The sequence below is a fragment of the Manis javanica genome, chromosome 11 (genome assembly GCF_040802235.1).
Source record: "Manis javanica isolate MJ-LG chromosome 11, MJ_LKY, whole genome shotgun sequence".
Taxonomy (NCBI): Eukaryota; Metazoa; Chordata; class Mammalia; order Pholidota; family Manidae; genus Manis; species Manis javanica.
In genome coordinates, this window is record NC_133166.1 from 63,637,769 (window position 1) to 63,651,968 (window position 14,200).

The window sequence follows — 14,200 nt, forward strand, 5'->3', positions numbered from 1 at the left end:
TCTTTCAGCTTATTTGCTGAGCAGTGCTCCACAGAGGAGGTGGAGTCCCCTCTTGTCTGCCTTCCTGAGACCAGCCAGCTTGGACAGTCACCTAAGCATGCTTAGTCCTCATGGGAGCTGCTGGGGGGATGCTTCCCACCATCGGGAACAGAAGGCCTGGGCCTGGCCACTGGGCTGGGAAGGACCCAGAGAGAAAGCTGAAGAGGGGAAGGAGCTCCAGCAGAGCACCCAGCTGCTGAGGATGCCAGGCACCGGGGCAGCTCCGCATGGCACGGTGCCCCAGTGCCAGCCAGGGCCGGCCCACCACAGCCTGGGTGCCGAGTTCCAGGCTCCTCACAGCTTTGCCTCATGTGAAACCCAGCTCGTGGCAGCCACTTGGCCACTCAGGCAGGGGTCTTCTCACCTCTGTGTGGAGAGAGTGGACTGACTAGAGGGTCTCTAAGCTCCCTCCCAGCCCCAGGATTCTGGGATTCTCAAAGTGCTGGGCAAGCCTGGGGTGCTGGGACAGGGTGAGGACAGGCCTAGGGGTAGGTAGCTGTCTTTGGGGACACGAATACAGACATTTTACACTGACATTTTAATCATAAATACTGTCTGTGTTTGTGGAACAGGCAGCCAGAGCTACAGAGCCTTCTGTTAGAGGCCTTTCTCCTCAAGCTTTTTGTTGAAATTTGCCCCACTTAGGTCTTGCCCAGCTGGAAAGGAAATCTGTGCCAGGGCCCCTTTCAGAAGAATCTGCTTGAGCCCCTTCCCCCTCCCCACCTCCTCTGGGACTGTCCTGTCTCTCTCTCAATACTGACTCTTGCCCAGGTGAGGACAACCTCTGGTGGAAGTTCCTCCTATACCATCCCAGCCACTAGAGCACTTGAGTGAGACCGTGCCCAGCCTCAAGCTCTTGCTTCCTTTCCCTTCCTAGATTCTGGGGAGTCTGAGTTATTTCAGCGAACCTCAGAACTGGAAAAGGCATTCAGGAGTCATTCCAAGACCCTCAAGTATTTGAGACATTTAAAGCCAAGCCTTCAAGAACATTTAATTCAATGTCCAAGATGTTTTTCACTTCCAGAAGATCAATTTTAGAGCTATGGTTCACAGAGAGGTCTGACTCTTATCAAGGAAGGCCAAAGCCAGATCCTTCCCTGGTCTTGTTTCCAGAGCATATGGGAACATGAGGCAGAGGTGGAAGCTGTAATTCCTCTACACCTCCAGCACCTCAAAGGCAGAGGATCTCATTCCTCTCCATCCAATCCAAGAGGCTATCCTGTGTCCAGGACCTGAGCCTGCTGGACTGGCCCTCCTGACACAATCAAGATAGGAAGTTGAGAAGGCGAGTACTTCTCCCCAGGGGTACCTGCTGGAGGGCCCTCCTGGGGCTCTGAAAGGCCTGCCTTGGAGGACTGGTACTGTGTACCACAAGCTTAGGTGATGGCTGGGACCTGGTGCCAAAACTCAAGTTTCAGGTCTCAAGTTAGACAGGAGTGGAGCCCCCCCTCCCAAGAGAGAGGCCCCTTTTTGCATGCAGGGAAACTGCTTCTGGAGAGCATCCTGTCTGCCACACCTGGAACAAAGCAGATGACCCAGAGGAGCTCAGCCCGAGAGCCCTTCCAGAGGCTGGAGAGAAAAGCTGAGATTTCTGAATTCCAATCCCCTAGGAAAGAAGTGCAAGGACAAGCTCTCTCTGCCTCATGCCTGCAGGCCCACCGTGGAAAGCGCTGGCAGGTATGGAGGGAGCAGCAGTCTAGGCAGTGTAAGGGCTGACCTACCTGTCCGGGGGCTGAACATGGACAGGTGTTCTCTAGCAAAGCCTGCATGCTGCTCTTGACCCTCTGCTGTGACCTCAGGCCCTAGCTTGTGGGTTCCAAGGGGTAAGTCCTTCCATGCCAGGACACTGCTCAGCAGTCCCAGCAAGTGACCAGAATGGGGCAGGGAAAGGGAAAAGGGCCTCCAGATCCTCCTGGATCCACCGTAACGGGCTCCCTGTCAGCAGCGGGATGTCAGGCAGGCTGTGGAGTGGAGATGTGTGCACGGGCCCCTGCCCCGCCCCACACACCTCCCTGCAGTCCTTCCTCTCTCCAGAAGCTTTTCTTCTTCCAGCGTGTGGGCACTGGGGTGGTCGGCAGCCTCCTCCTGCAGCATTCACCTAGGTTCAGTCTCCAGAGTCCGAGGGAATTAGAACATGTCCCCTGGGGACTGTCCATCCCCCTAGGCCAGGATTCTTCTGCTCCAGCTCCTCTTCTTGGCCTACTCCCCCCAGGTGTGTCTAGCACAAGGGACAGGCGGGATGGGGGCTCCTTGCCAATCAGGGTGAAGGTGAGGCCAGTGCCTTGGGTACAGGAGGTTGGATTCCCTAGGCTTTTAGTAAGAGAAAAGGAAATGGAAGGGCAGGAGGCCACTCTGCAGGGTAGCCTGTTCTTCAGACAGTCATCGGCCTGGTGACCAGGAGACCCAGAATAGAGGGAAGGACGGACATGACTTTCCTGGTGCCCTTGCTGGGTCTGGATGGGAAACTGTCCTTGACTCAACAGACAAACCTGGCAGGGTGGAGGAGCAGGGGTGGAGAAAAGGGGTCTTCAGCTTATAATGGATGCAAAGCTGCAAAATTTGGCCATCTAACTTCCTCCATTGCCTCTAGCCAGGACCAGGGGTGTTGGCCTCAGTGCCAGGGAAAGACAGAAGCCTGTTGCCCCCTCCCTTCCAGCAGTCCATGGGGTCTCAGACTTGGGGTAACTGAAAGTGCTGAGGGTCAGACCCCTGGCCCAGGTCAGATTCCCAAGAGGAAAGCCAAGTGGGAGGCTGGGGGGCCTGGAAAGCATGGACGTGGCCAGCGCCCCAAGGCGGGGGAGGGCTTGGGGATGGGTCTGAGGGGCCCTGTCATGTGGCCCAGGAGATGGCTGCACTGTGCTCCTTGGCCTTCATGCGGAGGGCCGCAATGCTCGAGGTCTTGCGGTCCGGCTCACCATTGAGCTCGTAGCCATTGAGGCCAGGGCTAAGGCCCGCCGCTCCAAACAGGCTGCCCATGTGCGTCTGGCCCACATGACTGCCAGCCCCAGAGACACTCAGGAAGTCGGTGACGCCGCTGGCCCCAGAGCCAGGGGGATGGGTATGAGGGGACATGCAGGCAGGCACGGGGTCACAGGGAACCACACAGGCTGGCACTGGTGAAGCAGCCCCATTGTTGCCGATCCAGGATGGGTTCTGAATCTGGGGAGAGGGAAGGGAGAGACGTCACTGGGGTGGGAGGCAGAAGGAGTACATGTGGGGCTTTTCCTCACCCTCTGGATGGCCTCTCATCATTATGATGGAACCATTCTTGAGTATTTACTTGGGGGCCTCTCAAAATCGTTATGGCCATCCAGACCCCTATTAGGGTTTAGATTTTATGCTTTGGCTCTTGTGTTCTCGTGGAGAGGCTAGCAGCATATAGAATTTCTGTTTTAAGGACTGAAGTTCAAACTTCCTTAAGGGTCCAATACAACAGCTGCCCTGAGGGTGCATCTGACCAGCTGGGGGCAGCGCCTTCCTCCTCTGGCCGACTTCTGGCTGGAGATACAGTTGCAGACTTTCCCTCTCCATCCTTAGGTCAGTGACTGTGTCTTACCTCTGGCTCCTCGCCAGGCCTGGTGCACGCAAGGTGTCTGAGAAATGGGAGCTAACCCACATTCAGAGCAAATTATGTTGGTGCTAGGAACATGGGCTCTGGACGAGTCGGCTGTGGTGTGGAGGGGTTGGCAGTGGGTGCCTAAATCTCCCAGAAGCCAAGATCAGAGGCCAAGGTTCCAGGGCGCAGTGCCCAAGAGGCTTCAGAATTAACTTCAGAAGAGGCGGGAGGGGCTGCCTCAGGAGGTGATGAGTGCCCATGGATGGATGGAGCCAGGCTGGGTGCCCAGTGTGTGTGTGTGTGTGTGTGTGTGTGTGTGTTTGTGTGTGTGTGTGTGTGTGTGTGTGTGTGTCTGTGTAGAATGCTCAGGTAGTGGTGGAGTTGACCTAGAGGCTGACCTGGGTGTGGAGAGGTAAGGTGAACAGGGCAAACTTCAAGGAGATTGCGCACCTCTCAGCCGCTATGCACGTGGGATTCTCCACAACCTTCACGCAGCTCCTGCTGGCCTGCCTCCCCCATCCCACCAGTGTTTGTGGTTTGCTCAGGGAAGGCTTTTAAAAGCAGAGTGGTGGTAGTGGTAGAGTGGACCTAGAGGCTGACCTGGGTGTGGAGAGGTGAGGTGAGCAGGACAAACTTTGAGGCATTTAAAAGCAGAGTGAGGAGGGAACTCTGGCCCCATAGCGCACAGGGCATTGTCAGCAGCAGGAAGGGTCGACAGACTAGCCTGGCCACATCTCTCCCGCTGGTGCTGGTCTGGTTCTGGTTTGGGTGATGGGGACTCCGTTGGCCTTTCCCCACTTCTTTTTAAGATTTCTGGGGCATGTGATATGTGATGCTACAGATAAGAGGGATGAGCATGGTCCTGTGTTGTGTTTCTCCCTCCAGTGAGTGGGCTCAGGCAGCAGAGATCAAGCACAAGGAGCCAGGCTGGAGGTCCATCCTCCTGGGGACAAGGAGGCTGGGTTTGGGGAGGGATAGAAGGATGAAGGGTGCAAGAATGTAGCAGGAGCTGATGCAGATGGTATGTGTGTATGAGACCCCCGCCCCTCATTCCTCAGCCTCACCCCAGGCCTGACCCCTGACCCCTTCTGCATGAATCCTGGAAGAGCTGGTCTGAATGGGGACCATGTGCTAGCTCCACTGTGGGACAGCTAGAAGTAAAGGAGACTTAGGGGGCCTGCGCCACTGGCTTTCTGCTGGACAGAGCCAGGCTTGGAGCTGCAGGTGGGCAGCCACGCCACAGCAAGGCCTGAGGGTGAGAAAACAGCCACCTCTGCCAGGCACATGGAGGGCTGTCTGGAATGGACCCCACCAGGCATATATCGCTCCAAATTACTGACACTACTCATATCATTTCTTGTCCCTTTGCAACTCACTGAAGACGCACAGGCCACTAGAACAGGGGATGGGCTGACAGTTGTCTAGGAAGCTGCTGTGGGGGATGGCAGACAAGATGGGACACAGACTCCTGGCAGGGCTGGGAGCACACAGTGACCTTTTTGGAAATGTAAGGCAAAGTACTTTTGCATTATCTAGCATAGACCTTTCAACAGCCTCACAAAGGAGAGGGGTGGGTGCTTTTACAACGTCCAGTTATATGTGAAGCCCAGGTTCCAAGAGTTTGTGACCTGCATCAAGTGAGAGAGGTCTGGAGCTGGGAAGACGGCCAAGTCTTGGGATGCAGAATCAATCCCATGTTCATTCTAGCCTTGCCTCAAGTCCTCCAGATTTTAGGATTTCATTTCTTAGGAGACACCTGAGTGTTCCTGATGGCCTGGCCTCCAGAGGAAGAAGACACTCCCATGGCCCCTCCGTGCCCCTGCCTAAAATCCAGCCAAGCCTGAGTCAGCACTTCTGTGGGACAGAAATGGCTCTGGGCCTCCTGCCGTCTGGTATAAACAGGCGCACACCTGGAACGGGCCTGCAGGGCACCTCGGGGTCATGCATCCCAGCTCCTGCGAAGGTGCCCATTCTCAAGCATGCGGGGCAGGGCACCAGAGCAGGGGCTTGGGCAGGGACTCACCTGGGCATAGTTCTCAGCTCGGGTGAGGAGGGGCAGCTCGTAGGCGGTGGAGAAGTGGGTTCGAACCTGCTGCATCTGCCCAAAGCGCTCCCTCTTCCTCCACTTGGCCCTCCGGTTCTGGAACCAGACCTGCAGGACAAAGCAGTTATCCCAGCTCAGGTCCAGGGCTGAGGTCTTGCCCTCAGGCAGTGCTGGCCGCTTCCTTGAGCCCCACCCACCGCAGTGCTTGCAGGGTGGGGATGTGCCCTGGGGCTACAGAGGACCATCTGCCTCATCTTCATCCTCAAGACCTTACAATCTAGAATGGCCGATAGCTGGCCACATGCTTGGTCTTGGGCCAGCAACTTCATCTTTCTAAGTTTCAGAATCTAAAGCAAAGTGTCACATACACAAAACATGTCACTGATGTTCTGCTTAGCGATCATCTAACCCATCCAGCATAGGTGTGACCTACTCTGCTGTGGGCCACAGACTCCTTCTGGGGAACCTGATAAAAGCCATGAACACTTCTCCAGAAGTTATCTCCTAGAGATCATACACACAGTTTTGCTACAGTTTTCCAAAAACTCCATGGCTCCCTGGAGCCTGTCTAAAGGCCCGGACTTAGAATCTCTATCTTCCTGAATCCTCTTGGCAGCCTTCCTGTTGGTAACAGTCTCCCAGCTCAGAATCCTTGTTAAAGGTGCTGTGGCAGAGCTGGGGTTCAGCTGGGCAGCAGAGGCAGTCAGAGGAGGTTTGGCGTTGGGCAGGGTTGGGGCTGGGCCTCGGTGTCGGGTGGAGGGAGGGAAGTCCAGGCCCGAGTGTAGAAACACCACACATGTTCAGAAGATGTCCAGGCCACGCTGCCCAGCGGGGGGGACGATGGGAGAGAGAGAATCCTGGAAGTTGGAGTCTGACTATGGAGGGCCTCGCATACCAAGTGGAGGGGTTTGCACTTGGTGCCATTAAGAGAGATGGCCCCTGCAAAAACTCAAGCAAAAGAGAAGCCTGGTACTGAGGAGGAGTGGAGGCCCCGTGTCACTGAGTGTTGGGTTGGATGTTGGGTTGACTGGGAACCAACAAGATGGTGGTCTCTGAGACTGGTGTGTAAGCTGGGATCTTTGGTGCTGGGAGTGGAGTGGGGCCCTTTAGTCTTTTCCTGGGCCTTTCTGGTGGGCTCAGGACTTTCCCAAGGCTCATAAGCAAGGGCTTACCTTGCGGTCTGCTAGCCCTGCCCCTGAGGGCATCCGAGGAAGGGCCAGGGGAAGGACAATGAGGAGGGACTGGCTTCCAGGCCAGAAATGGCTTCAGGTTGAGTCAAAGGCAGACCTTCCCTGGAGGGAAATTTCTATCAGCCTGATGTGCTCCTGCCAACTGACTCAGGGGCAAGTGGGTGCACCTCAAAGAGCATGCAGCCAGCACTCCACCGAGAGCACCCAGCTTCCTTGAAGGAGGGAGAAGCTGGGCTGAGGCATGGGCAGACTCCCCATGGGTAGCACAGAGGCTGCTCAGCCTGTTTGGGCTTCTAGTGTAGCTGGGGAATGGAGTGCCCATTCTAGCACTGGCATTGCCCATGGCCTCAGTTTCTGCATCTGGAAAATGGGGCCAGTATCTACTAACATCCTCACAGAGTTGGTGCCTCAGGGCAGGAGATAGATGTTGTCACAGATTTTGGAATATTTCACACTTATTTATAGTTCCTGACCTTTTTTGCTATCTTTCGTTAAAGAATTAAAAAATAAAAAAAGCCAGGTATGTATGTGTCTGGTTAGTGTGAAGAGGAAGAGAGTGAGGAGGGCGCATGGGGCTGCACCTCACTTTCCCTCCCAAATCCCAAGTATGCATATGCACGTGCACATGAGTGTCCACACACCCATGCACATGTGCACATTGTGGGTCCTGCATCCCTTCCAGACTCGCTCTCTTTCCCTGTCTTGACTCTGGAATAGGAGAAGCACTCTCCCTGTGTCCTACCCGGAGATGGGCCCTCTCCTAGGCTTGGGGTCTCAGCCTCTGCCCCAGGGGCCCCTGATGGCTCTTCTCCTCCTGGGCTCCTGAGGGCCAGGCTGAGGCCGCCTGCTGGGAGCTCAGGGTGGATGAGGTCTTCTCTCTGTGCTGCTGAAATGGGATCCCCCTTTATCAGTGGCCTGGGATGGGGGACTGGGGACAGGATGAGAGAATGAATCAGAGGAGCTTGTTTTCATTTCATGTTTAATTTCCTGCAGGCTTAGCTCAGTCTTTCCGCTCCTTCCTCAGCCTCCCAGGGTTTTCTGTGGGGAAGCCTGTGGAGAGTGCAGGAAGAATCCCACTGGAGGCATCAAGATATATGCCTTCTTTCTTTCTCTGGGGGTGGGGAGGTGAGAAGGGCTCATGCTGGGCCACTGCAGGAGTTTCCCATGAGTCCCTGCATGGGAACGTGGGGGTGGAGGGACGCTTGTGGAGGTCAGTCACACAGGCTCCCGATGGGCTGGAGGGTTGCAGCCTGGGGAAGCAGGAGGCCTTGTCTGAGAAAGGGGCTGGAGCTGGGAGGAGCAGATTGGGGAGATGGAATGTGGGGGCCTAGGCTGGGTGTTGGGGAGGTGGCGGCTGTGAGAGGGGAGGCCTGGGTTATCTAGGAAGATAGATGAGCCGGGGCGGGGGGTTGGGTGGGGGGGAGAAGCCGCAGAGATAGCACTGTCTTTGGGAAGAGTGTGGAAGAGGGTCAGGCTGTGAGGGATTTATTTGAGGGCCTGAGATGGAGGCTGTGGGAGGCGGCAGCGGCTGTGGAGGGGCAGGCCAGTGGGAGCACAGCTGCCCACTCCCCCTCCTCTCCCTCCAGTTCCTTCGTGCCTGGGACCTTACACTGTGTGCAAGATGGAGCCTTTCTGCCCAGATCAAGGCTTGGCTATGTGAGCCTTGCTGGTCATCAGTCTGCTCGCTCATAAACTGGGTAGTGGCAGGGGTATCCTCACAGGCCCCTTCTGTCCTCATGTTTGAGGCCCCTGACACTCAGAGCATCCTTCCACCTCTGACCCTGAAGTCTGGGGCTCCAAGAGGCCCCAGCAGATGCTTGGTGTCCTGGGCTCTCCGACCCTCAGCCTGCCTCCTCTGTGCAGCCCCAAAATAGCAGGGACTGAAGTCCAGCCTTCCATTCTGCATGTCGTGCCCCAGGACCACCCCACTCCCAGCCCACCCCAGTCTGGGCCCACTCAGCACAGTCCTCTCCCCAAGGAACTAACTGTCTTGGAGGAGGCCTCACTAACCACAGCCCATCTGGGACCAGGGCGGGGTGGCCTCTGTCTTATTGTCTTCAGACACCAGCTGCAGAGATCGGAATCCCAGACGGCAGAAAGAGGCCCCTGCAGCCCCCTGGAGCAGGGCCAAACCGTAGGCTTCTTCCCAGCCAAGGTCCATCTCAGGGCTCACATCACCCCCTCGCTGTCCCTGCCACCACTTTATACCGGGCACATCACCTCCCACCAGCTGAGAAGGGCCCTGAACACACTCAGCAGAGGCAGGCAAGGGGTTTCATCACCAGATCCCCAGGCCCCAGGGCACGGCCAGGCTCAACCCAGAGGTCTGGCACACATGAAGATCCCACCCACCCTGCTGCCTTTATACAAAGAAAAGACTCAGAACAGTCTGGCTCATGTCCTGATACAGCAAACTAAAGGCAAAGAATTTGGGGTTGGACCTCAGGAGTCCCAGATTCTAGTCTCAGCACTGCCACCAAGTCGCTCCTCCTGAGTCACCTGGTTACAGGTAATTGCTTCTCACCTCTGGGCCTCTTCTTTCTCAATATCAAGTGAGAAGACCAGGGGATCCTTCCCAGCACTAAAATTCTGTAATTCTATGACCCTCCCCTTACATATGATAAGATACATAATTCCCCTTCTGCCTTGGCTGTGGGGAAGCCCAGGAAATTTGTGCTCAAGTGGCAACCTTATCCTCAGCTTAGATTTTTGACATTATTACCTTCCCATTTCATGACATTGTTCATGTTCTTAGAAGAAAATAAGAAATCTTTGATTGTAAGCTGCCTCAACTCTTTCTGAGAGTAGGCATAAATGTGTGCATGCGTGTGTGTGTGTGTGTGTGTGTGTGTGTGTGTGTGTGTGTAGAGAACACTCCATTTTAGCCATACAGTCATGCCTACATGTCATGTCCATGTTTTGTACTGGAAGAGCCATCCTTCTTTTGATACTAAGTGAATTCCTCTCCTGGGCACTCCCATCCCTTTGTTAGGGACACACACTTGCACAGAAAGTGAACCAGTTTATGCCACACCAGCACAGCACCTGCAGGGATGCCCCATAACCAGCCTCCCTTTTCTCCATCTACTCTGTTAGCTCCTTCCAAACCCATCAGCTAAGTGAGGCTGATTCTGGGGTTCCAGTCCAGATTCTGAGGCAATTGAGGCTGTGGGGCTGGTTGTCCTGACTCAAATGAGAGAGTGGGTGTGACAGGGCTTCCAGAGTCACAGTAAAGACTTGGCTGCCCTGCCTGCTTTCCCCAAACACCCCCAGGTGCTGGAGAGGAATACGCCGGGGCAGCAGGCACCTGCCCTGGGGAGTTTATGGTTAAACCACCTGACTGTCTGGAATCGCTGCGAGTTCCTGCAGTTTCCAGGTGACTGCAGATATACTGATCACTGGCAGCTCTTTTTCACATTAGCCATTTTAAATGAAATGTGATGGACTCTATTCCAAATGCCTCTGCCATATTAAACAGAGTATGATTGAGGCTCAGGAACCTTTAATGACACCATAGAAACATTCCACTGAAGACTCCTTAGTGAACTAATGGGACAGGGAGCACCCTTGGGGTCTGCTGAGTAATGAGGGCTCTTTGCTCTGCTACTCAAAGGACTGATGGGCTGAGCTGAGTTATACCATTTTACAGAAAATTCCTCTTTGCTGTCAAGCTGTTGATTTCCCTGCCCCACTGGAGGGAGGAAACTGCTCTGTGATGATACCTTACTTGCCATTTCTAGCATGTTCTGGGTTGGAAAAGCAGTCTGAGCAGGGCATTTATTTTGTGTTAAGGTGAAGTTTGAGCTTTAGTGCATAGAGTTCTTCACCTGTGTTTTGGGTAGTCAGAGGTCTTTGGTTTCTTTATGGTTATTTCTTTGCTGTAATTTCATGAATGGAATGGGGACACACCTCTCCAGACAAAGGAGGTTAATTGATCCACAAATATTTATTTTTTGCCCTTGTTGCTCTGAGTTCAGCCTTCTCTAATTGATAAGAATACAGTGATGAGCATTGGACAGTACCTGCCCTCCAGGGACTCACCTTCTAGTAGCAGGAGACACACAGATAAAATAATTTCAGTCAGTCATATTCTAGGAAAAAAATAAACTAGGACAGTGCGGTAGAGGGTGCCCTGGTTTGCCTGTGTGACGTTGCATTGGCCTTGGTTGCCTCAGCCTGTGTTGGGTTGAGCTGTGCTGGTCTCTGTTGGGCTGTGGTGTGCTGGGTGGCTAGGTGTTGATAGGGGACTACTGCCTCAGCCACGGTGGTCAGGAAGACTTCTTGAAGGAGGTGTACTGAATTGGGACCTGGAAGATGGAGGGGGCAGCCATCCTAGGCAGAAAGAAGAGCTGGAATGCTCTGTCCATTGGGTCTTTACATTTATCCTGTTTCCTTCCTAAGAGACTGGACTTCCATAACAGAGACCAGTCATGTCCTTCACAAAAGGGCCTGGACTCTTACACCAGGGAGAGCCCAGAAATACAGCTAAGAGGCTTCCTGCCCCTCCACAGGGGGCCCTCCTTTCTACCCTGCTCCAGCCAGAGCAAGAAGCCTAATATTAGAGTGGATAAAAGCAGTCTTGCTGTGGTTGGAGCAAGGATATGAGGGATAGGCTGGGGGCCTCTCAAGAAAGCCTCCCTAGACTGAAGGGAAGAAAGCCCTGGTGTGGCTGAGGGGCAGTCAGGTGTCCCCACTCCAGTCCCCAGCCCAAGGGCAGGCCTGAACCCCCGGCCCCGCCCCAGGCGGCCTCACTGACCTGTACACGGGCCTCGGTGAGGTCCGTCCTCATTGCCAGCTGCTCCCGCGCGTACACGTCGGGATAGTGGGTCTTCTGGAAGACCTTCTCCAGTTCCTCCAGCTGGTAGCTGGTGAAGGTGGTGCGGTTCCGCCGCTTCTTGCCTTTGTTGCTCTCTGAGTCGGCCTTCTCCAGGGGGCTGGGGAGGTCAGCGCCGGCCCGGTCCTGGGGCCCCTTCACCCCAGCCTCCTTCGCACTGAGGTAGCTGCTGTCCATCCCCACGGTGTCAGAGTCAGGCGGTAGCTCTGGCTCACCTAGCGAGCTCTCTTTGGCTGATGGGGGTAGGAATCAAGATCAGAAAGCAATGGCTGAACCAAGTCAGAGAGGAGGGAGGCTGGGGAGAGCCATCTCCTGCCATTTGCCTCAGAGTCTCACTGGATAAGAGGCAGGAGGCCCAGGTTCGAATCCCACCTTGCCATTGGCATGCCGTGTGACCTTGGGCGGGCCTCTTTCCCTGTCTAAGCCTTTTTGCCATCATCTCAGAATGGGCCCCTTTCAACACCAATGCTACGTGACTCTGGGTGAGTCAGTCTGACCTCTATGGCCTTTAATCCCTGCCCCACTCACCCTGGGCTCCTCCCTCTACAAAGACCCTCTTTGCTAGAACATCTTTGGGCATAGAGAATGTTGACCCAGTGCCTTGGACTCCCAGGGTAGCAGAGGAAATGCCTTCAGCAGCTATGTCTGGCCAAGTGGGCTGGGGCAAGGAGGTGAGGTTCAGCACTGAGGCAAACAGGAATGCCCCTCTTTTTCTTACCAGGTCCTGTTTGGGGTTCAGCAGGGACAGGGGAAACTCTACCCAAGAATCCAGCATGAGGTGGTCACATCCCCTTGCCCTCCACACTGCCCTCACCTATTGTCCAAGCAGTGTCCTGCTCCCTCCAGGCAAGGACTGTGTTTCCTAAGGAAGCTGGCAGGCACCTGCATCCCTCTGACATGTGGGCCCCAATGATTGACACAAAGCTGGTACCCTGCCATCTGATGGCATGGGGCTCCACCAGCTGGTTCCTATATCCTTAGACCTGGAGAGGACCAGTCAACCCACGTAGGTCAAGGATGAGGAGGCGGAGGCCAGGGTAGGAGGGTGGGTGGGAAGTAACTTGTCCACATCCAAACAGCTCAGTTAGCATCCTGGGCAGACCACTTGCCTCAGACTAGAGGTTAGAGCACGGGCTCCGGAGCCAGGGACCAGGGTGTGAATCCCACATGTAAGACTCTCCAGCTCTGTGTGTTGGACAACTCACTTAACTGCTTTCTGCCTCAGTTTCCCCTTCGTAAGATGGGGATGAAGATACTGGTAGGATCTTCATCATAGGGCAGTTGTGGGACTAAAGAGGCCAACACATAAAGCCCTTAGTGCCATGCTGGTTGAGGGTGCTTCTGCAGTCACGAGCAGTAGAGAACTCTGATCCTGGAGAAGTCACCCAAGCGGGCAGGCTGGCCCCAAAGCATCCGAGTGCAGGAGCACGAGGGAAGGGCGGAAGACGGGTCTGGAGACAGGTGTGAGCCCCTCTCTGAGCCACATTCCCTTCCTTGTCTCTGACTCTTGTGGTGAAATAATGTATAATATTAAAGTAGAAGATTTAACAAGATTTGTAGGGAGCATTTCACAAGACTTTTAGACACACAAGCTCTGATCAACACAAGCATGTATGGTTGGTGTGAGCACCAACTGTTCTGACCCTCGGGTTCTTCTTCTGGGAACTGGTCCAAGCAGAGGGCATTAGGTGTCAGGATAATGTCTCCTGACTGTCCAGGGCCTGAAGGCTGAGGCTTCAGGTTGTCTCTCATCCCTTTTTGTGTACACTGGAGGCTCTCTTAAGGCTGGAAGGCTGAGAGGGACATGTTGCCTCCATCATCCTCAACTCCCTTTATAAGGCACTGAGGAAAGGCATGGAGGTGAGTGGCCAGAGTGGGCCTGCAGGCAACTTTGGTGGCCATTTCTAAGAGCCACAGACAGTGCCAATGATGCTGGGGTGGAGAGCCAGCACCCAGGCATCACCTATGAGACCCACGTGAGCCCAGCACACACAGACCTCCAGGCCCCGTGACAGCGCTGTGCAAACCACAGCTGGCAGCCCCGCCAAGAGCTTTCAGCAAAGATATTTATCTTCCTGGAAGACAAATAAGTTTTATGTTTAGGGTTTTTATTAAGAGAAGAAATCCCACCCAATCTCACCAAAAATAAACATCTCTGTTATGCAACTTCCTGGAAGCCAGATTTGTGGGGGCAACCCTGGCCCCTCCTGCCCTAGCACTGCCCTCCAGGTCCCCATCCAATGACCCCATTGACCCTTCCAGTATCCTTTGGCATCCAACCTGAGACTGGGACCACCCCGCACGGCAGGAGGGGCTGTGCTGAGCAGGGGAAGCTCCGTGCTGTAGAAACTGAAGGTGGGTAGGGACCAGCCCAAACTCCTGGTTTCAACTGGAGGGGAATGGAGACCAGAGAGAACACAGAATGTGTACTCATCTGTGACAGAGTATGGCCTCTACCTTCTGGGTCAGCCCCCTACTTCTACTCCATGGTCTTGGGACCTCTTTCCAGGAAGAGAGGTAGGGATAGAAGAATCCTG

The 14,200-nt window shown here is 54.7% G+C and overlaps 1 protein-coding gene across 2 annotated transcripts in view; it reads right to left on the reverse strand.

Moving 5' to 3' along the window:
- Positions 1-774: 774 nt before the first annotated feature.
- Positions 775-14,200, reverse strand: part of ALX4 (ALX homeobox 4) — a 42,489-nt gene continuing 29,063 nt past the window's right edge. For both annotated transcript variants that reach the window (XM_017656500.3, XM_017656501.3), the window contains exons 2-4: positions 11,586-11,896; positions 5,619-5,747; positions 775-3,198 (exon numbers count right to left, since the gene is read on the reverse strand). In XM_017656500.3, the coding sequence (XP_017511989.1) occupies positions 2,869-3,198; positions 5,619-5,747; positions 11,586-11,896 (770 nt within the window). In that variant the 3' untranslated portion in view covers positions 775-2,868. The remainder of the gene's footprint in view (positions 3,199-5,618; positions 5,748-11,585; positions 11,897-14,200) is intronic.